Below are 22595 nucleotides of genomic sequence, written 5' to 3'. Positions count from 1 at the left end.
AAAATATCTTCTAATTAATTTCCTTTCAATGTGCACAAATTCATGCACTGGGCCAATAGTAAGAAATGAATGACAAGGTTTTGAAGGAAATAGGGAGACAAACTGAATGAAAGTTGATGATCAGAGATGACACTGGATAGCATTTTATAGATTAAAAGCATTTCATGTACATTATTTTATTAAATTCTGATTATATTTAGTGAAGGAAAGTATGTAATCCCTACTTTAGAGAATGAAACAGGCTCAAAGATGTTAAAGGAGTTGCTCCACAACTTATAATTAGTAAATAAATCCATAAAAGGACATTGAAGTAATTTTTAAAAAACTAAGTACAGCATATTATAATCATGCCTCACATAAAGAGGAATAAAAATCTATACAGGAGATATTAAAACATATGAACACAACACTGATGATTACAGTGGCTTAATCATCATAGTAGCTTACCTCATGCTCTGGAGAAAGATGTTCCATGTCAGTGCGCAAACACCTGAGACCAGGTAAAAAGTGATTAACCATTAAGTCCTCTGATATGACTTGAGACACATAGTTAAGGTAATTAAAAAAAAAAACCCACACAACTAATATGTCCAATTCAACTCTCTTAAATAATGCCTATGGCATGCAGACTACCTAGAGTAAACAGACTTCTGCAAGCATGATTCTCATTTGTTGGGTTAGTTGCTTATCAAGTGTCAACTGATTTTATTACCACAAATCTGCCAGTGGTATTCATTATTGTAACATTACACAATTACATGCTATATAAATATTCATGCAATTTATTTGGATGTTTAAATGAGTAAAATGAGTATAGAAAGTAAGAACACTGGCCCTGGCTGGTGTTGCCCATTGGTTAGAGCATCATCCCATACACTGAAGGATTTCGGGTTCACCCTATCTAATAAAAGAGTAATATGCAAATTAACCATCACTCCCTCACGCCGTCAAAAAGATGGCAGTAGCCACGGAGCTTGAGTGAGCAGGAGGCTTGGGTTGCCCCTGGCGATGGAGGAAGCCAAGCTTCCCGCCTGCCCTGGTCGACGCTGAGCTTGGCTCAAGGCTACAAAGTTTCAATTATAGAAGATAAATAAATCCCAGATACCTGCTTCCAGCCGGCGTGGCCTCTGTTCAAGGAGGGGCTGGGAGCCTGGGCTGCCAGGGGCAACCCAGCCTTCCAGCTGGACCAAGGCTACAAATTTTCAATTATAGAAGTTAAATAAATCCCTGATACCTGCTTCTAGCCCACGGGCGTGGCCAGCCTGAAAACGGCTATCAGCCCCTCACCCATGCTGGCCAGGTACCCCAGTAGGGTCCCCCACCCCAAAGGGGCTGTGGCCAGCCTGTAAACAGCCATTAGCTTCTCACCCAGGCTGGCCAGGCACCCCAGTGGGGACCCCCACCCTGAAGGGGGTGTGGCCAGCCTGAAAACGGCCCTCAGCCCCTCACCCAGGCTGGCCAGGCACCCCAGTGGGATGCCCCCCGACCCTGAAGGGGCTTTGGCCAGCCTGCAAACAGCCCTCAGCCCCTCATCCAGGCTGGCCACACCCCCATGGGGTGAGGGTCCTCACTGGGGGCCTTGACAAGCCTGCAAACAGCCATCAGCCCCTCACCCAGGCTGGCCAGGCACCCCAGTGGGGACCCCCACCCTGAAGGGGATGTGGCCAGCCTGCAAATGGCACTCAGCCCCTCACCAAGGCTGGCCAGACACCCCAGCAGGACCCCCAACCTGATCCGGGACACCCTTCAGGGAAAACCAGCCGGCCCCCACCAGTGCACCAGGCCTCTATCCTATATAATAAAAGGGTAATATGCAAATTGACCCTAACAGCAGAAAGACTGGGAATGACTGGTCACTATGACACACAGGAGATGCCCCCTGGTGGTGAGTGTGCTCCTTCACAGGGAACTCTGCTCAGCCACAAGACAGGCTGATGGCTGCCAGCACAGTGGTGTTGGCGGGAGCCTCTCCCGCCTCCTCAGCAGCTCTAAGAATGTCTGGCTGCAGCTTAGGCCTGTTCCCCACTGGCAAGTGGACATCCCCTGAGGGCTCCTGGGCTGCCAGAGGGATGTCTGAATGCCAGCTTAGGCCTGATCCCCCCGGGGAGCGGGCCTAAGCCAGCAGGTGGACATCCCCCAAGGGGTCCCAGACTGCAAGAGGGCACAGGCCAGGCTGAGGGACACCCCCTCCCCCCCCACCGAGAGCACAAATTTTTGTGCACTGGGCCTTTAGTTATATATAAGTAAGGTTCCTATATATAATGAATGACTTATAAACCAAACCCCTATAGACATAGAGAGGGCTACAAACTAATGGTCATGTAGTCTTGTTTTCTAGATAGGGGGAAAAGATCACCAAGGCAGAAGTCTGAGTGACCTTTGGATTAGTAGTTGAGACTCAGATCTAGAAATATGCACATAGATTAAGAAATTGAAGATGGTCTTATTTGGATGTAAGAGGGAATTCACTCTCCTCTTTTTCTACCCACTATTTGGTTTTACCTTTTCCCCATGGAATCAAATAATCTTTCTTAAGGATTGAAGACTTAGAGGTCATTTAGCACTATTTCATATTAGGAATCACCTTTACTTCATCAGTGAATGATGGTCATAGGGCCCCTGACTGCTAACAATGACAGGCCATTTACAGTTTCATAAGAGAGATCATTTCGTCCTGGGCGGTTGCTAAGTGGTTAGAGCGTGGGTTCCTATACCAAAGGCTCTAGGGTTCAACTTCTGGTCAAAGGCACATACCTGGGCTGCAGGTTCAATCCCTATCCCGTGCCCACTGTTGGGGCTCGAGTGGGAGGCAACCAATCGATATGTCTCTTTCACATGGATGTTTCCCTCTCTCTCTCTCTTTTTCTCTCCACCCCCCCCCCCCCCAACTGTCCCTTCCTTCCATTCTCTCTGAAAATCAATGGAAAAAATCCTCAGGTGAGGATTAACAAAATAAATAAATAAATAAATAAATAAATAAATAAATAAATAAATAAATAAATAAAAATTGCATTTTTAGATAGCTCCATTAGAAAGTCTAATATACAAAATCGGCCTCTCTGAGACCTCTGCTTGTTAATGTTAGTCCTGCACCTTAGTTACAGTGTGCCTAAACTTTTTCATATCTAATAACAATCTTTAAAATTATTTTTGAATTATCTTTTCATCCCCAAGTTATCTCTTCTCTGGTTCAACCTTCTTAAATTTCTTCAAAAATTTTATAAATATGATTTCTTGATTTATTATTAAGTTGAATGTTAAACACTATAGTTATTCTGTATCCTTATTAAAATATCATGTCAGTATTGATAGGAATACTCTTGTGGTCTTTCAGCTCAGAATGCAATGGAACAGAACAGATTGGAACAATGTGATTTATTAGTGGCCACACCATTCTGTTGACATAAGTACAATCTTTGGCTCATGCAGAACTAACATTTTTAGTACTTGAACAGGGTCTATTGTTAAGTTGGTTCCTCCCCTTACTATACTGGTGTAAAGACTTTTTACTGTATTTAGTAATATTCTGTGCATGCTTAAACCCACAATAATATTCCTTCTATTCAGACTTCTGTGCTCTTTAGAAATCATTACCTTGCCATTTGGAAAATTTAGCTTTACAGAAGTAAAATTTTTGACTTTCGCATTTTCCTTGATATGTATTCCTTTTGAAACTCTCTGCTATTTAAGTATATGCATGACTTATTGCTTCAGTAAACATCTAGTTTTACAAAGTCTAGGAAGCAGGTATAAACATTCCAATAGTTTCTTTCTTTGAAATGCAAACTCTGACATGCCATTACTACTTTCCTATAAGGGGCCTGCCACTTCTCCATTACTAAAAAATTCTTCCTTGCCAATTACAATATAGCTTCTTCTTTTTGCTTCCTCTATCTTTAATAAGTTGAAATGGCAACAAGATAAATCAAGAATAATAGTAAGTTCTCCTTTTAGTAGAATTAAACTTATACAAGATGAACTAATGGAGTTGAGGCACAAAATTATCAAAATATGGTGTCTCTGCTAACTTTAAAATCTATATTATAAAAAAACTAGTAGCCCTGAGTACGAATCCGTACGCCAGTAGCTCGCTGCCACTCTCCTGTAGCTCTCTGCCCGCTGACCTGCCCTCCTGTAGCTCCCCCCGCACCCCCTTACAGCTTGCTGCCCTGCCACCTCCTGCAGCTTTCCGCAGCCTGCTTGTAGCTCGCTGCCCCACCCTCCTGCTGATTCGTGATCTGGTCGTTACGTGTCAAAGTGTAACGACCATTTGCATATTACATCTTTATTATATAGGATGACTTACACTGGCTAGATGAATAATTTGTAGATTTCCCAAATAAAATGCTCTCAACCATGGATCCAACTTCAAGTCTGAACACTTCCAAAAGTACAAATAGCTCCCCAACAAATAGCTTTTAAGTTTCTACTTTCTCCATTTGATTTATTATGAACAAAATTAGAACATTCCACTCAAGAATCCAGTGCAAATGAGTTTCAGTGGCATTTTGGAACATATTTGTCTTACCTAAAATTATCTGTTCACTTTGTTTGTTACTTTAAACTGGCATATAACAATATGAAACTCAATATACAGTTGATGTATTATAGAATTGTATAACTGGTACCTATATAACTTTATTAACCAATGTCACCCCAATAAATTCAGCTAAAAAACAAACAATATGAAACCACAAATTTTAATCCTGAAATTCTTCCTTTGCCTTCTACTTTCTCCCATGAATCACTAGAAACCTCTCTCTACTGTCATTTCTTTTCTGTCATAATCAAATTCTCTGATTATGGTGTCCAGCATGTACTTCTATATTTCTGTTGGAGTATCCAGACTTTCACTCCTTTTTTGATCTCTTATTTCCCCCTTTTTGAACTCACCTGCCTTTCAACGGGAGAGCCCAAAAGCTAGAGTTCATTTTGCTCATTTTACCTTCACTTCATTCTCAGTTTTATTTTTCGAGGCCTAAATAGTAAAGATAACATTTAAGAGGATAGCTAAAATTCTTTGTTCTAATCACAGTTTTGCTTTTTTTTAAAAAAATATATTTCATTGAATTTTTACAGAGAGGAAGGGAGAGGGATAGAAAGTTAGAAACATCGATGAGAGAGAAATATCGATCAGCTGCCTCCTGCACACCCTCTACTGGGGATGTTTCTGCAATCAAGGTACATGCCCTTGACCGGAATTGAACCTGGGATGCTTCAGTCTGCAGGCCGACGCTCTATCCACTGAGCCAAACCGGTTAGGGCACAGTTTTGCTTTTTAATGATAAAAAAATAGAATTCACTAATGTAAGCTCTACTTTAATCATTTATAAAATGCAGTGGTTGATATGTTAGGTGATCTCTGAGCTTTCCTCCACTGGAGATGATCAGCCAGCAATTGGACTTTTTCAAATTATTATTATTTTTTTTTATTGATTTTAGAGAGAGGAAGGTGGGGAAGTGGTGGTGGAGGGGGAGAGGGAGAGAAATGGGGAGGGGAGAGAGAGAGAGAGAGAGAGAGAGAGAGAGAGAGAGAGAGAGAGAGAAACATCGATTGGTTGCCTCCCTTATGTGCCCTGACTGGGGATTGAACCCACAACCTGTATATGTGCCCTAACCGGGAATCAAACACACCACCTTTTTGGAGTGTCCAGTCAACTGAGCCACATCAGCCTGGGTACACTGTACTTTTTCAATGAGTGATATCTCTCAAGAGGAATTCATTGTATTCCACTGGATACACATGGTTAAACGTTAACTGAAAAACCCACTGCCAGGACACATACAAGGCTTTCTTTTGATTAACAGAAACCTCAGCTATAATTCATTTCTTGCTCAGTTATATAGTTGATTAACATAAATACAAGTTTAGCCAGTATTTTAAAAACTATATAAGCACAGAGGACTTAAACTTATCTTGTAAAATTATGAGACAGCTAGAATAATGAGTAAGGCAAGTCAAACCAAATTTTTAATTTTTTGCAATCCTTACGTAAGTTGAAGAAAAAATATTCTATTTCTTAACCTTTAACAACAGAGATAGTTCACTGTAAAACTGGTTATATAAATACAGATACGCATTATTCAAGGATACAACAACAGGAAAGTGCACTGTAGGCTTCAAAAAGATGGGTAGCAATATCCAGTCTTTTAGAATCCACAATTTGTAAGTTGTTCACCAAGGCTAGCTTATGCAAATGTGGTATAACAACTGAAAAAAGAAAAGTATTACATTTTTATCCAAATAGACACGCACAACACTCATACATCTTAAAAAATAAGTTCTCATTTTAATTTATAAAATTTCATTTTAATTCTAGGTTAGTTTCAAAAGACTAGCCACATTTTATGCTTTCTCTTCCTTAATAGGAAAGAAAATATATTTTTCAGAAAGTATATTCTTGGGAAAAATAGACTGTAGCACTTGTCATTATGACCTAATTATGGACATGTCTATAGGTCATTTGGCCTCACTGCAATTCAATTTCCCAATCTGAAAAATAAAAACTAAATAAACAAATGTAAATAACCTACTTTTTATGTTATTATCTTTACAAATAAGTTTCTTTATAAGAATCAGGTATTAGCACTGCTATTAAACAAAAGATAAAAACAGTATATGTTTTCTTTTTCAACATCAAATTATTTCACACCTTTCTAAAACTAGTTCCTTAAATTCTTGGCAAAGGTCAATGTCAAACAGCACTGGTTGTTGTGCTTTTACGTCACTCAGTGGGCTCAATACATTATATCTCAATATTCATTCATGTAAAATTTCAAAAGTACAGGCAACCTACTGCTAAAATAAAAGTGATGGCTCAAGAAACAGTAACCAATTCAGTAGCATTGAGTTCCCCTACTGCCTAAGATTGAGACTTCTAAATACATACCTTTTCTCCCTAACACCAGGGTTTCCTAGAGAAATGGCTCCAGGGTCTGTGATTATCAAATGGTTGATCACATGGCCCCTTGTTGATCACAAGTCTCTGCTTGATTGGGGAACCCTAAACACCATTCATAAACACACACTTCTGACCAACTACACTGATTTCTTTCATGTTTGCATTGAGTTTGTGCATATTAAAGCCACACTCTTCTCCTAGAAAAACCTCCTGCTTCCTCAATAAACACAACTTTTATGCTTGCCTTAGTAAATGGCAAAAAAACCCACCACAAAAACAGGATAATAATGGCCATTTTTAGGGGACTTTTTAACGTTTTAAAATTAGTAACAACATAATTCACAGGAGCTCTAGACAAATTTAGGAGATAAAAACTCCAAACATTCATGATTTCCCAATGAAATTGTTTACATTCCAATTCATTCATTGGCATGCTGAGGCCAATTAATGAACAGGGCCACCAAAATGGTGGCTCTAAGATAGTCTTTAAGATTCTCTAGTTCATTTCTGCTCAAACCTTTTAAAACTTACCTTCATTGAACTTCTTTATCTATTGACACATGGCCTTTTTTCCATCTGCTCCTTCTCTGACCAACTACAGAGGTAATCCTTTCCTAAATGTTTTTCTTAGAAATTCAACAACCATACTGTTCAATATCCTCTTGAAATTGCTTAACTAGTAATCAAATCTATATAAGTTATTTTAAACCCTAGTCTAGAAGCAGTTAAAAGCTATAAGTAAGAATCTTCCTAAATCTCAGAAAAGAGACAAAAATATACTCCAGAATTCAACATTTCATTATATATGTGCTGTCCTGGGCTATGACATCTGTACCAATTAATTCACTTCTTTTTTTTTTTTTGGGTGCAGAGTGGAGGGAGTCAATGGGGGCAAAAAGACAACATCTGTAATACCTTCAACAATAAAAATAACTTTTTATTTATTTTTTTATTAAGTTATTACATATGTGTCTTTATCCCCACATTACCCCCCATCTCCCCACTCATGCCCTCACCCCCCTGTTGTCTGTGTCCATTGGTTAGGCCTATATACTTGCATATAAGTCCTTTGGTTGATCTCTCCCCATTACCCGCACCCTCCCCTACCTTCCCTCTGAGGTTTGATGGTCTGATCAATGTTTCTCTGTCTCTGGATCTGTTTTTGTTCATCAGTTTATGTTGTTCATTAAAAAACAAACTTTTTAAAAAGGCAAAAAAATTCACTTCTTAACATCTCAGATGGAGATAAATGGTTAAAAATGTGATAACCCAGATGTGCATAATTCTACAACTGATCTTCAGTGGCCAAAGAAAATAGGAAAAACACTATATAAGGCCATTACAGAAGCTTTTCTCTTAAGAGCAGACTGGACAAAGATTCAAAATTGCAAATAAAACAAAGATAAATAAATAGGAGGCTTTCTAAAAATAGAGCAAACTTTCAAAAAATATTCTAGGGTAGATACAATAGCCAAAATAAAGATAATCTTCTCTGATCTGACATTACAATTGAAGAAAAAAGGTAGAAAAATGCAACTTACACTCATCTCGGAACCTTGGTTCTGCGTTAGGCCCAACTCTCCCAAATGTTTTTATGATCTCTATATGCAAAGAATATTGGTCTTGATACTGAGGATCTTCCAGGAAAGAAGCCAACTGCATTTTCACTCTTTCTAGCAACTTAAAAAGTGGATATGTACAGTCATTTTATGGAACATTAAAAATTGAGTAGAAAGATACATTAAACATGGCTTACAGCATCAAATATTTTATATCAACATGGCAGTAGAAATTTGAAATTAAGTACTTATTTAGTCTTGACTCAGAAAAGGTTTTACATTTTATGCCTGATTCCTCATTTTTTGTTTTAGAAAATAAAAACTATTACCTGAAAAATGGTTAAAACAAATAAAAAGATCCCACAATATTTAGAAAAAAGAGATAAGTAATATTTTGTATATAAATTATAATTCTTAAAACAAATCACAGTGTTAAGTTACCCAATTATTCACCTTCTGAAAGCAATGAGTCACTAATGACTTACATCTTACTCACATTTCCCTAAAAGACGTTTTTATTTTAGGATTTAAGAACATGTTGAAATTCGGCCAAAACTGCAAGCTTGGCAGAATGATGTACTTTTTAAAATGTGCTTCACCAGTGAAATATATAAATGAAGAATGAAAAACATTTTTTCATAACTTACAAAGATGTTTAATTTTTGTTATAACAAAATCTACATGACAAAGAAATCTTACAAAATAGTTTTTCTTTTTTGGTAAATGTCTATTAGATGGAAAATCTTTTTTACATTTAAGTGGCAAAGTAATATGCCCACAAATCATTTATCTTCTAATCCTATAGGGTTTTTCATTTATATAAAGACATGTCAAATTTCATAATAAAGAATGAAATTGTGATCCTAATTTTGAGAAGTGTCTCACAGTTAATGTGGTAGATAAAACCTAACAAAGTTGAAATTAAAACATAAGTTTCTAAATTAAAATAAAATGTGAGGGAGGAGCCTGTGGTAGTGTGGAGCAGGCAAGACAGAGCGTTGTCATATGAAGTGTGCCTCAACGAGGTACCAGTCTACTATAACTTGCAGCAAGACATCAATGACATAGTCAGGAGCATACACATGCCCTCTAGCCTCCATTTGTGGCACAAGATAGGATTGTGTTCCTAAATTATCTGACAAAGTAGTCTTCACATCTGTACAAACTGGCAAGCAGGAATTTATGCAGGCTGTCTAGAATCTAGTACAGGGGTGGGCAAACTTTTTGACTCGAGGGCCACAATGGGTTCTTAAACTGGACCGGAGGGCCGGAACAAAAGCATGGATGGAGTGTTTGTGTGAACTAATATAAATTCAAAGTAAACATCATTACATAAAAGGGTACGGTCTTTTTTTTGTTTTTAGTTTTATTCATTTCAAACGGGCCGGATCCGGCCCGCGGGCTGTAGTTTGCCCACGGCTAATCTAGTGGATAACAGAAAGTTTTGGACCTAGATGTGGTTTGAAGGATTATCCAAAACTGCAATACCTAACATCTGAGAGTTGGTTTATACTTAATTTTCTAATTGAGAAGAAAGACTAGAGATTTCCTAAGGATATGATAATATACTTTGGGCAGACTATTATGTTTTCAAATACTGAGATCCTCCTCTGGCCACACTAAGAAATAAAATGAAATGTATGATGCTCCCTGTCCCCAGCCCCAACCAGGTACATGTATGATAATGTATTATCATCACCTCACCCCGATATAGACAGAAATAAATTTCAAACATTTCCTACCTCTCTTTGAATAACTGTTTCCATAATAGTGCCAAAGGCTGGAATTGTGGCAATCCTAACGGAGCTGTTAGAATGCAAAGAGAAAGAAACTGAAGCTTTCTTTGAGATGAATGACTATTATTAAAATGTGTATCAAAGTAAGTACAATGTAAATATACTGTATTAAATCTCTAGCAATGACAAATTAAAATTTAAAAAGGCAGACCAAGAAGAATGCTCAAAAAGGCAGACAGGATAACTTAAGGTCGCAGTCTGTGAAACTCACAATTCAGGATCACTGGACAAGGTAACAAGGGCCGGAGCAACCCGCTTGTCAACTAACGCTTCACTCATGCCTCGTAGAGTCAGCTGTAAACCAGTCAACATGCAATAAAAAATGGTTTGGTAAACTGGAATGAGAACTGGGTTAGCTGTGACTGAGGATGGGCAGGCAGACTGATTGGCCTTTCTTGGTTTAGTCACCCACTCGAGCATTAAATGTTAAGCCTTTGGTTCATGCCACTATACTTACTGGTAACAATATATTAGTGAGATTAGCAGAGCATCCCTTCTTGGCTTGGAAGAAATAGTCCATCAGCATTTTTAAGTTTTGGAAATATTGAGAACTACTACTAATATATATTTTTAAATAAATGGCCTCCAAATTAAGCTTACTGTGAAAATTGACCTAAAGATACATAAATATCTTAAATATAATAAAGTTTAATCAATAAGTGTACTCCAATATTGTTATTTTAAAGAGATAAGTATATTCTTCAAAGACTTTAAAAGCTGATGGTTACTTCTTGACAGGCGCATTTTGAAAAGGATGCTGAATGTAAAAGGCAGGGACCACACTTACATTTCAGGGTCACTGGAGAGAGTAATGAGAGCAGGAACAACCCTCTGAGCTACCAGAGTTTCATTCACCCCCTTCACCAACAGCTGATTGGTCAGCGCAGGGGGTATTCACAGGTGATGCATGTTAAGAGCAAACACAATGCCACGGGAGGAGGAAAGGAATAACCAAGAGAAAGAGAGAAAACACAAAAGCAAAAACAAAATTAGAAGCTAAGCAAATATTGCTACTAGAGTGCTTTATAAAGGCAGAGAATGCTTAGGAGGAAAATAAAGCTTAAATAGCCTGGCAGTCCACAAGAACAGAGTTGACCAACTCAATAGCAGTTTGTACTTATTGGTAAAATAGTCTATGCAATTTCCATGTTCAATTAAAATGCATTTTTTTTTTTTAAAAAGCTTTACTTAAAAAAAAAGCTAAAAAGAAGACACATACTGGGTTCTATGGTTAAAATTATTTAAGTAAATCTGGTGTGACTTTATTATGACCAATAAAGTACAAACTGCACTGTTTTCAAACAAAACTCAAATGGCTAGCAGCCACCACTAAATTGCTTCTGATTGTTCTATAGCAAGTTTAAAATCGCATAGGGGAATCCCCAACTTTTTATATCACACAGCTTATAGATAGATATAACATAACCTAGTGGAAAGAATGACATGTGGGAAAAAGACCTGGGTTCAGACTCTAGCTCTCCACTTATTAGCCATGTGGCCTTGGATATATTAGAATGTAATCTCTTGAAACTCAAGTTTTCTCATCTGAAAATGGTGATACTGTCATCTACCTTAAAGGACAGTTATGCTACTAATTACACATAATCTACCTAAATATTGTGTAAGACAAAGACTAAGCATTCAAGAAACATGAGGTTAATTTTTATGAGTACTCCAAGGATATAAGCTTTGTAATATATTAGGAAAATATTATTAAATTAAAAAAATTTTATTGTATGGTGATGGATGAAAGCTAGACTTTCGGTGGTGAGCATGGTACCTAAGATGTCAATTTATAATTTTGCACACCTGAAACTTATATGATGTTATAAACCAATGTTACCACAATAAACAAATATTTAAAAAAACAAAAAAATATTTGACTGGTTCAAGTAGTTTTCTGTTTTGTATTTATCTAAAAGCTCAAGTAAATAAATTACTGAAATTTATTAGTTTAGTAGAAAAGGGCAATATTCTAATTCTCAATTTCAGAATGTAAACACAAATTAATGCTAAATGCTAACCAATCTGTTCTCTGGTAGTAGAACTAGTCCTCCTGGAAGATAAAAGATGTCATGGAATTTTTAGTAACAAAAGCCAAACACTGTGTGCATATGTTAACACACTCCTCCTACACAACACATCAGAGGGAGCAAAGCTCCCTTTATGTGAAGATTTAATTTTACAATAATCTGTTATGATTTAACAACTGATTCACTTTAGAATCTACTTCAACATTCTGAAATGATTTTTATTAAAAAAATCCATGGATAATTAGACAGCAATTAAATGACATAACGTTTTTTACTACTTTAAACATTAATGATATCAAGTACAAAGAAATATCAAAAAGAAGTTCAAATACTGTTAAATAAAGCTCTTATCTCTATCATTTTATAAATAAGTAGCTTAGACTTGAATCAGTAGGTTGTATGTTAAAATGTCTGCTACCTTGTGCTAGCCAAAAAACATTAATAAAAAAAGATAATCTAGGGACAAGTTAATTTTTTATTGCTCTGGAGTTTTTAAGTCTAATTCCTTGTCCAGCTAGAATACCAGAAAGCAAAATTTAAGAGCTATGAATTATTACACACTTTACATACAATATCTCATTTGATCTTTAAACCTGATGAGATAAGTACAGCTATTATCAATGTTTTAACAGATGAAGAAATGAGCCTTGGAGAAATTAACTAACCTGTCCAGGGTTTTAGAAGTGAACTAGAAAATGGACTCAATCACATCTGTCTTAAAGCCCATGCCTTGTGTGAGTTGTAGTCCAATGTTACATGCTAATTTTCTTATGATTGATATAAGAAATAGTTATATGCAGTTCTTTCTGCATCTTTTGGGAAATCCATTATGTCACACTGGGAGTCACATGATAAAGTCACCTTGTAAATCAATTTCAATAATAATTTGCTACTTAAAAGAGTAATATACTGCCTTTTATTTAATGACTAGAGGCCTGGTGCACAAATTCGTGCATCAGTGGGGTCCCTCAGCCTGGCCTGCGGGATCGGGCTGAAACCGGCTCTCCAACATCCCCCAAGAGATCCCGGATTGCGAGAGAGCGCAGGCCAGGTCGAGGGACTCCACCAGTGCACAATTGGGGCTGGAGAGGGACATGGGAGGTTGGTCAGCCGGGGAGGGACCACGGGAGGGCTCCAGGGTGTGTCCAGCCCGTCTCGCCCAATCCCAATCAGCCAGACCCCAACAGCAAGCTAACTGACTGGTCGGAGCATCTGCTCCCTGGTGGTCAGTGCACTGCATAGCGATTGGTCGACCAGTCGACTGTCTGCCCCCTGGTGGTCAGTACATGTCATAGCAAGCGAATGAGTGGCCTTAGCATATAATTAGCATATTATGCTTTGATTGGTTGAATGGACGACCAGATACTTAGCATATTAGGCTTTTATTATATAGGATGAGAATACATGAATGAGCCCTAGCTGGTTTTGCTCAGTGGATAGAGAGTCGGCCTTTGGACTAAAGGGTCCCATGTTAGATTCTGGTCAAGGGCACATGCCCAGGCTGTGGGCTTGATCCCCAATAGGGGGTGTGCAGGAGGCAGCCAATCAATGATTCTCTCTCATCATTGATGTTTCTATTTCTCCTCCCTCTCCTTTCCTTTCTGAAATCAATAAAAACATAATAATAATAATAATAAAAAAAAAGAATACATGACTGACTGGATTTTCCCTTTCTGTTCTGCGTCTGAAAACTCAAGCTAAATTTAGTGTTCAATTTCACTAAAGTATCTCATATTACGTTCCTGGTATATAATTTCTTGCCTTCTTTTCTATAGTTTCTGATCTCACATTAAAAATTTTTTATTTTTATTTTAGGTGTCCTGTTTTTATGTTTTTAATTTAAATTAACTTATTTTTTTGTGGGGGAGCAGGCATAATTATAAACTATTAGTATCAAAACAAATCTTATAAATATACTTATTCCTTCAATACAATTTAGTTTAAAGTACAGATTATTGACAAAAAAGTAACCATGACTTTTATTAGCATGCTCAGTGAAAATTTTTTTGTCATAAATGAATTTGAAAAAGTATTATAATAAATCTCTCAAATTAGACTTAGAAGCTCATAATCAACCCGAGAGAACACTGAAAACTGCTTAAGCATAGGTATAGTTTACAACCAGCACTGATAGCAAACACAGAAACTGAAAACCTGACAAAAGCCACATATAAGAAATAAGGTAGAAAAAAGTTCAAACACAAATAAAATGGGAGGATGCTTCATTTTATTTAAATTATCTCCGCTTAAATGATTTGCTTCACCAGTGTATACATACATTTTAGAAACAAATGGTTTAAAAGCAATAGTTTCGATAGTCTAAGAATAAAATCCTATGAAGAGCATATATTAAAGTAATAGCTCTTCATTTAAAGGAGGGGCTTTTTTTTTTCTTTTTTTTGTGGGAAAGAAGGAATTAAAGAAAGACTTTTTTTTCATGGTAATTACTCTTTTTCAGCATACTAAATAATAAAAAAGTATTTACACCCCAAAGGAACTTATACTAGACATCAAACCGAATTTTCAATTTGACATTAACCATGACAAAGAATACTTGATTATAGTTTTTTTTTTAATTAAATATGAGTAATAACTGAGGGAGTGACTGAGGGAGTAACATGGACAGAGAATTTTCAACTTCCAGATAACAATAAACTTTTCTTTGAATTCCACAAATCTATTTTACATATTTAAGTTTCAGAAATTATACATTTTAAATATATCAGAGCTCTATCCTTCAATTGCAATGTATCTTAAATTGTGGAAAATTCAGGAAGAATTGAATTATCCCATTTTTCTTATGGAAATAAATGCTTTCAGACATTTTAAAATCACATGCATATTTGAGAAACTTCAGTTGGGATAAATATGCTCCCTAAACTACCATATTATTGTGTGAATAGCATAAATTAAAAAACAAACAATAATGATTAACACATTTATTAAGCTCTCATTATGTGTCAGGCACTGTTTTAAAGGCTTTACAAGTATTAATTCTTAATATTAATAAAAATCCTTTGGGATAGATATTTATTATCATCATTTTTATTTTGTAGATGAGGAAACTGAGGCACAGAGAAGTTTGAACTTGCGACTAAGTGGCAGAGACAGACACTGAACCCAGGCAGTCTGGCTCTATGGCAAGACTCAATAGCAATAAGAAAAACTCTAAACCAATTTTAGTGCTAAAATACCAGTTCTAGATATATGTATATTTTTAGGCAATGGCATATTTCCTCTATGATGGGTACAAAAGATAGGTACTTCAATTTTCATAGTTAACTTGGGTAGGTGGCAATTTAAGAAAATCTAGTTAAATTACATGAACAGTCTTTTCTCTCTTATAAATCTGTGGGCTGATAATCTATAGGGATGCTATTCTGGATATGATATGTGAGGGAATAGTGGAGTAAGAATAATCAATAAAACAAATATTTCCATAACTACATTAATAATTTTTTTAATGCTACTTACGAATACAACTATATTTTACAACTTTAAAAATATATTGCTTCAGTTTATTTTAGTAGCCCCATAACTCAGTAAACAGAGTGGTTAGAAAGATTTACATAGGATGGAAATTAAAATACGATTTAAAAGAAAGTTCAAGAAACGGAATGGACATTTAAAAATAACATCCACATTCTTAAATATATCAAAGCTAAATTTCTGCCCCATCACACAGTACACAACTAGACACTATTCAATACCATAAAACACACAGCAACATAACACGGTATGCAAAGCCATTTTTGTTTAAACATTCCCTTCTCCCTGTTCTAGAGAAAATCATTATAATCTGAACCAAGAGAAGCATTTGTTTACATACCTCAAACATTCTAGCAGCAGTACACCTCACAAGTGCTGAAGTATGGACAACACCATACCACAAAACCGTTAACAATAACTCATGGTAGGCTGGATTTGCACTGAAAGAAAAGAAACCAATGTTAAAAAAAGAGCCACAGTGCCTTATGGGGTGTACTGAAAAATATTACATTTATAAGGAGTATTAATAATAAAATATTGGTAAAACATGGCATATAGTTTAATGTGTTACATCTAAGATTCTTTAAAAAAGGACATCAGCCTATAAAACTACAAACTTCCAGCATACTCAAAAATTATACTTTTAGCTTCTCTATGCTAAAATTATTATAGAAATTTCAACTCTTTAATAGCATAGTTAAAATTATAAAAAGATAAAGAAAAATAAAATTTACCTATGAGATAAAAAAGAATGGATGCCAGACTAAGAGTCAGATGGGCACTTTACAGCCTCTGTAGATCTATCTATCTATATCAAAATTAGAGAAGCAATATATGTCCTATCTATGTCATATGGTTGTTGTAAGATCAAATAACATCAACTCAAATCATCTATATGGAATGGCAAGCTTTCTGTGAAACCCATCACAATGCAAGACAGTATTAATAAATGTATAAGCCTGTTTTCAGTGAAGACTGGATTAACACTGTTTTAGCAATAGATGATGTGAGTCTGAGTGGGACTAGGCAATAAAATGGAACAGAAATAGGAGCCTAATGACCTGGCTTTCACTTGGGGCTCCTTTTTCAGTTTTGGAAAAACAAAATTTTCTTCAAATCTGTATTTGATTTTATTTCTCCAAATGCTTTAAAGAAAACATAAGTCTGTGCCCTTTCCCCACACTTTTATTATAATATATTGTTTACAAAATATTAAGAATATAAAAATATGCAAAAACAAAATACAAAAAATCTTGTCTCAAAACCAAGAGAGCTGATGTGTATACCAATCTTTTTAGACCAAAAATATATATTCCATAAATCCAATATAAAAATTGTATATGGCTCTTAAAAAACTGTAAGCTATTATTTTTACCCCAGTTCCACAAAAGAAGCTTTCAGGCTATCAAGAGGAGCATGAGACAATGAAAGCAGGGTCATTACATCTTCTAAGAATCCAACTAACAGTTTCCTGTCTTCTTCCTACAGAGGAAAAAGGCTGATAATGAATTTCAAAGCAATCAAGTACAATTAAAACCATAATTTACTATCTCTCATTAGAAAAATTTACCAAATAAGGGGAAAATATCCTAATTTGGAAGCATTTTAATTAAAAGTATTTATTAAGCATATCTATAATCACAGTGCTAGGAAGACAAAGACTACCTTACTTCAAAGATTTAGATCTGTGCTGTCCAATATGGTAGCCACCCACCATATGTGATTATTCATATTTAAATTTAAATTAAAAATTAAGTGAGAGAAGAAATTCAGTGATTTAGCTGCACTGGCTACAACTCAAGTGCTTAATAGCCACATGTGGCTAGCAACTACCTTATTGGGCAGCTGAGATATAGAATAGTTCCATCACTGCAGAAAGTTTTATTACACAATCTGGGTTTAGAACATAAAAAGGTATATTCTCTCATTAAAATTTATTTTTCCAATCTTAGTTCCCGTTAATTTTAGCTCTAAATAATTAAATACAAACTACTAAAACAGCTACCCCCTAATAGTAGAAAATTGATTTGCAAGAAATTTTATTTGCAACATCTTAGTGGTGAGAAACTGCATGCTTGATGAAATACAGACAATTGTGTTCTGAAAAGAAATAGTTGCGCCCTTGATTGAAAAATAACCCATATTTTTTTAAGCTTTCTTTAACGAACTATTATTTTAATAATCAGAAAATATTTGTCTTTTTTTCTTACACAGCACTATGTTAATAAATATATTTTTTAAAAGCAAGTCTGCTAAACAAGGAATGTTAAAAAAACACACAACTCTATGTTAAATTAAGCTGAATCTGAAAGGAAAGGGAATTTGACATTCTACCAGAAAATATATAATAAATTAAAGTCAAGTTTTTTGTCATTAGGGATACCATTTTTTTTTGTCATTAGGGATATAATAAATTAACAATAAACAGCTTCCACAGGAAGACTGGATTATCACCTACCATTTTTTTCTACACAGTAAGACAAATTTAGAATGAGGTAGTGATAAAGAATCAACAATAGTAATGATCAGCATGAATAAAGGATGGATGTAACAGTTTTAGATCACGACAGTCTACTTAGTGAAAAGTTTAAACTGACAAATCAGCATTAGAGCAACAATGAAATAGTGATTTCACCCATTTTTAGTTGCCTATGTCAGTGGTCAACAAACTGCGGCTCTCGAGCCACATGGGGCTCTTTGGCCCCTTGAGTGTGGCTCTTCCACAAAATACCACATGCGGGCGTGCACCTACAGTTTGATTGAAACTTTGTGGCCCCCGCGCAGAAGTCGGTATTTTGTGGAAGAGCTACACTCAAGGGGCCAAAGAGCTGCATGTGGCTCGCGAGCCACAGTTTGCCGACCACTGGCCTATGTCAAGCAAAAAGTATACATAAATTGGTTAAATGAACTGAAAGAAGTGTGAAATGAGAGCTGTGAACTACAATTCTAAGTGAGCATGGATTTTTTTATTTAAAATTTACTACAATCCTATTTCTCATTTTTGAAAGTTCAAAACAAGATATACTGCTTATGTAACTGATTCAAAATAGATAGTTTTTGTTAAACAAAGCAAAAGGGCAATGATTTACCCTAACAGAAAATTTTGTTTAGTAACAAAAATATTAACTGCTGTTATGTGCTTCCTAAAACAAGTAACACTGCCAATCTATGATAGCTACCTCAATACATTTTTTTTTAAATCAAACTAAGAAGTTATCTCTTCAGATATTTGGACTTCACATAGTGACTCAAAAGATATATCCTTATTTATTTATTCAACAAATCTACTGAGGGCCTACCCTGAGGCAAACCTTGTACTTGGTACTTTATTATGCTTTAAAACACTATTTGTGGTCAAAATCAACATACAAACTTGCAGGGGTTAAACAAGAGAGAGAAAAATATTGACATCACACTTGTTATTATGCTGGAACAGCTTCTAAAATTAAACAGAGAGGAGAATGGTATTTGTACTATTGTGCCTGGCATGTGTTAGGACTAAATCTCTATGAATTTAAGAACAGCAAGAGAGACCATATTATGAGGTAGTCTAAGAACTAGTGTAGAAAAGGAAAGTTTAAAAGAATACTGGCCAGCTGGCGTGGCTCAGTGGTTGAGTGTGGACCTATGAACCAGGAGGTCACAGTCAGGGTTCAATTCCAGTCACGGACATGCCCAGGTTGTGGGCTTGATGCAAGAGGCAGCCGATCCATGATTCTCCCATATCATTGATGTTTCTCTCTCTCTCTCTCTCCCTCTCCATTCCTCTCTCTAATGAAAAAAAATACTGTGCTACTTTAACAGAACTGGAGCTTCTATTGCAAGGTATTGTGCGGATAATGTAGAACTATATTTTAATATTATAAAATGGTTCATATCTGTTTTGGAAGAAGGGTGTAATAAATATACATTGCTGTACTTTGAATTCAAAAGGCAAAATAAATGTTATTAAAAAATGAAAGAAAATTCAGGAAAACAGGTTTTCCTTTCTGATTCTTACATTCTGATTTCCAAAAAAGCTTTTATCCTGAGTCAATATTTTCATCTTACTAGTGGAACTTGCCTCACACTTAAAAATGACTGATATGCCTTAGTACACATCATGTGTCTGTTATTAACGTAAAATAATGTTTAGTAGTCTGTTATATTGGTGACTACCAATGAACCACACCTTCTGGTTCATGTCCTTGTTTAGGTCTCTCCTCTAAATCTGGGCTGGGCTGATACTTGCTTTAACCAATCCTATATAATAAAAGGCCAGCGACCATAACGGCATAATGACCAGAACGATCGATCGACCAGTGGCTATGAGATGCACTGACCACCTCTTGGTCCCTTCCCCCAACCCACAGTCTCCAATCGCTGGATGGCCAATGGGGAACCATGGAGAACCAGGGTGGGTGGCGGCGGGGCGGGACTGGGGACTGGCAAGCAGGCAGAAGGCAGACCTAAGGCAGACCTCTTGGTCTCTCCCGCTGGCCCGCAGGCTCTGATTACTAGATGGCAAACAGGGAACCACGGAGAACCAGGATGGGCAGCGGTGAGGCAGGACTGGGGACTGCTAAGCAGGCAGAAGATGGGCCTGATTGCAGGCTAGGCCTAAGAACCCTACCCGCGCATGATTTCGTGCACTGGGCCTCTAGTAGAATATAGTAGTAGTGATGTACTAATTCTAGGCCCAAGACTTAGCCTAGCAGATTCTTTTGTACTCTTGGGAGTCCTGAGCCACCATGCAATAAGTCTGGCCCTGCTGTTCCAGAGGCCCCATGGAGAGAAATAGGCCCTATGATTACAAGGAGACTGATCAGCCACCCTAGCTGAGCCCCCTGCCAACCAACCAGTTGAAAGCAGAAACATGAGGACCAGCAGAAAAGATACCTAGCTGAGCAAATAAATGGGCCAGAATAACCCATTGTTTTGGGATAATTTATTATGCAGTAATAATTAAGAAAAAGAAAGTATGATTAAAAAGTACTTTACACCCTGGCTGGTGTGCTTAATGGTTAGAGTTGCCTGTGCACTGAACGGTCTTGGGTTTGATGCCCCGTCAAGAGCACGTACTTCAGTTGTGGGTTCACTCCCCACCCCCTGGTTGGGGCGTGTGTGGGAGGCAACCAATTGAAGTGTTTCTCACATTGATATTTTCCTCTCTCTCTCTCTACCAGCAACTCCTTCCTTCCCTCCTACTCTCTCTGAAAGTAATGGAAAAATATCCCCAGGTGAGGATTAACAAAAAAAAAGTACTTTGCTAGAACAATATAAATGAACAAACAAAACGGAAATAGACTCATAGATATAGAGAAAAGATTAATGGTTGCCAGAGGGGAGGTCAGGATTATGAGCCTGGGTGGAAAGGGTGAAGGGATTGAGAAGTACAGATTGATAGTTACAAAATAGTCATGGAGATGTAAAGTACAGCATAGGGAATGTAGTCAATAATGTAATAACTATGTATGGTGTCAGGTGGGTACTGTAAATACAGCAGAACATTTGTAAAGTATATGATTGTCTAACCAATATGTTGTTTACCTGAAACTAATACAAAATAATAATGAATGTAAACTTTAATTGAAAAAAAAATTTTAAGAATAAAAAATAAAATGTATAAAAAAAGTACTTTGCTAAAAATATGATAGTACAGTATTCTGTAGCATTTTGTAGTTTGCTTTACCTAACATGTACTTTGTTATGAAAAATTCATCATAAAAGAGAAGGAATCTCCTAAATAAGTGCAATCTAACACTTCTAACAAAGTATCAAGAAGAACACATTCTCTAAATTTATTTATTCAATGGAGATTTTACTCAGAGACTTATTATTCAAATATGCTCTCCCACTATAAATAATAAATCGAATAAAATGAATAAATGCTTTGTTTTCCTTTATGGGTAACATTTTCATCTATACACATTAAAAAGACATAATATTAGGTAACTAGTAGAAAGTACTTCTACATTTTCCAGTAAAAGGATTTTTGCCCTTACCTGAATATAACACGTAAGAACTCCTGTTGCATAAATGGGGACAGTGGCTTTAGTGAGGACCCCATTTCCAGCTGAGGAATCTAAAATTATGAAAATAATTTTTAAAATTCTAGTATATTTTAAATGCAAAGCAAAAAGTCACAATGTTAATTATATTTAAATTTACAACTGGTTACAAGGCTTACAAATAAATATTATCATTACTTTGAAAAATAATTTTGATTAAAACATATTTACTGGGATTTATAAAAATATAATGTACTACTTTTTACAGAGCCATTAGCATAAACATTTTTGATAGGTGGGGAAAAATTTTAATAACCAAAATGAAATGCTATACTCATTTCCATAATCAGAGTTTTCTTTAAGAACCTCCCAACTGTTTATAGAAACAGTTCTTCATAAATTTGTAGGCTTTCAAACTGTAGTATTCAATGAAATGTACAGGCACTCAGCTTAAAGGAGGCACCTTCATGTATATTATTTAATCTGCTTCTAGATATGAGATACTACCTAGTATCTAGTACTAGTCTAGTTCCAGAGCCCCTCCTGCATCCTCTAGCAGTGGTTCTCAACCTTCTGGCCCTTAAATACAGTTCCTCATGTTGTGAACCAACCATAAAATTATTTTCGTTGCTACTTCATAACTGTAATGTTGCCACTGTTATGAATCGTAATGTAAATATCTGATATGCAGGATGGTCTTAGGCGACCCCTGTGAAAGGGCCGTTCGACCGCCAAAGGGGTCATGACCCACAGGTTGAGAACCACTGCGTCTATAGGGATTTTCAGCCAGGAGTCAGGCTAATTAAAGCAGGGGAAACAGAGAATC

The 22595-nt window shown here is 36.3% G+C and overlaps 1 protein-coding gene across 4 annotated transcripts in view; it reads right to left on the bottom strand.

The window, feature by feature from the left end:
• The window catches only part of RELCH (RAB11 binding and LisH domain, coiled-coil and HEAT repeat containing), a gene marked incomplete at its 5' end in the record, with an annotated part of 96313 nt that overhangs the window by 5748 nt on the left and 67970 nt on the right, over positions 1-22595 (bottom strand). For 3 of the 4 annotated variants that reach the window (XM_081096653.1, XM_081096656.1, XM_081096655.1), the window contains 8 exons: positions 448-536; positions 6095-6211; positions 8444-8582; positions 10204-10267; positions 11045-11127; positions 16120-16219; positions 17155-17261; positions 21764-21843. In XM_081096653.1, coding sequence (XP_080952779.1) covers positions 448-536; positions 6095-6211; positions 8444-8582; positions 10204-10267; positions 11045-11127; positions 16120-16219; positions 17155-17261; positions 21764-21843 — 779 coding nt within the window. Of the gene's footprint in view, positions 1-447; positions 537-6094; positions 6212-8443; positions 8583-10203; positions 10268-10468; positions 10552-11044; positions 11128-16119; positions 16220-17154; positions 17262-21763; positions 21844-22595 lie in introns of all 4 variants that reach the window. The other variant, XM_081096654.1, reaches the window with a different exon arrangement.

The sequence above is a fragment of the Myotis nattereri genome (genome assembly GCF_964212035.1).
Source record: "Myotis nattereri genome assembly, chromosome: 8".
NCBI lineage: Eukaryota > Metazoa > Chordata > Mammalia > Chiroptera > Vespertilionidae > Myotis > Myotis nattereri.
The sequence above is the reverse complement of the archived record's forward strand: the minus strand, read 5'-3'. Positions and strand labels throughout refer to the sequence as shown.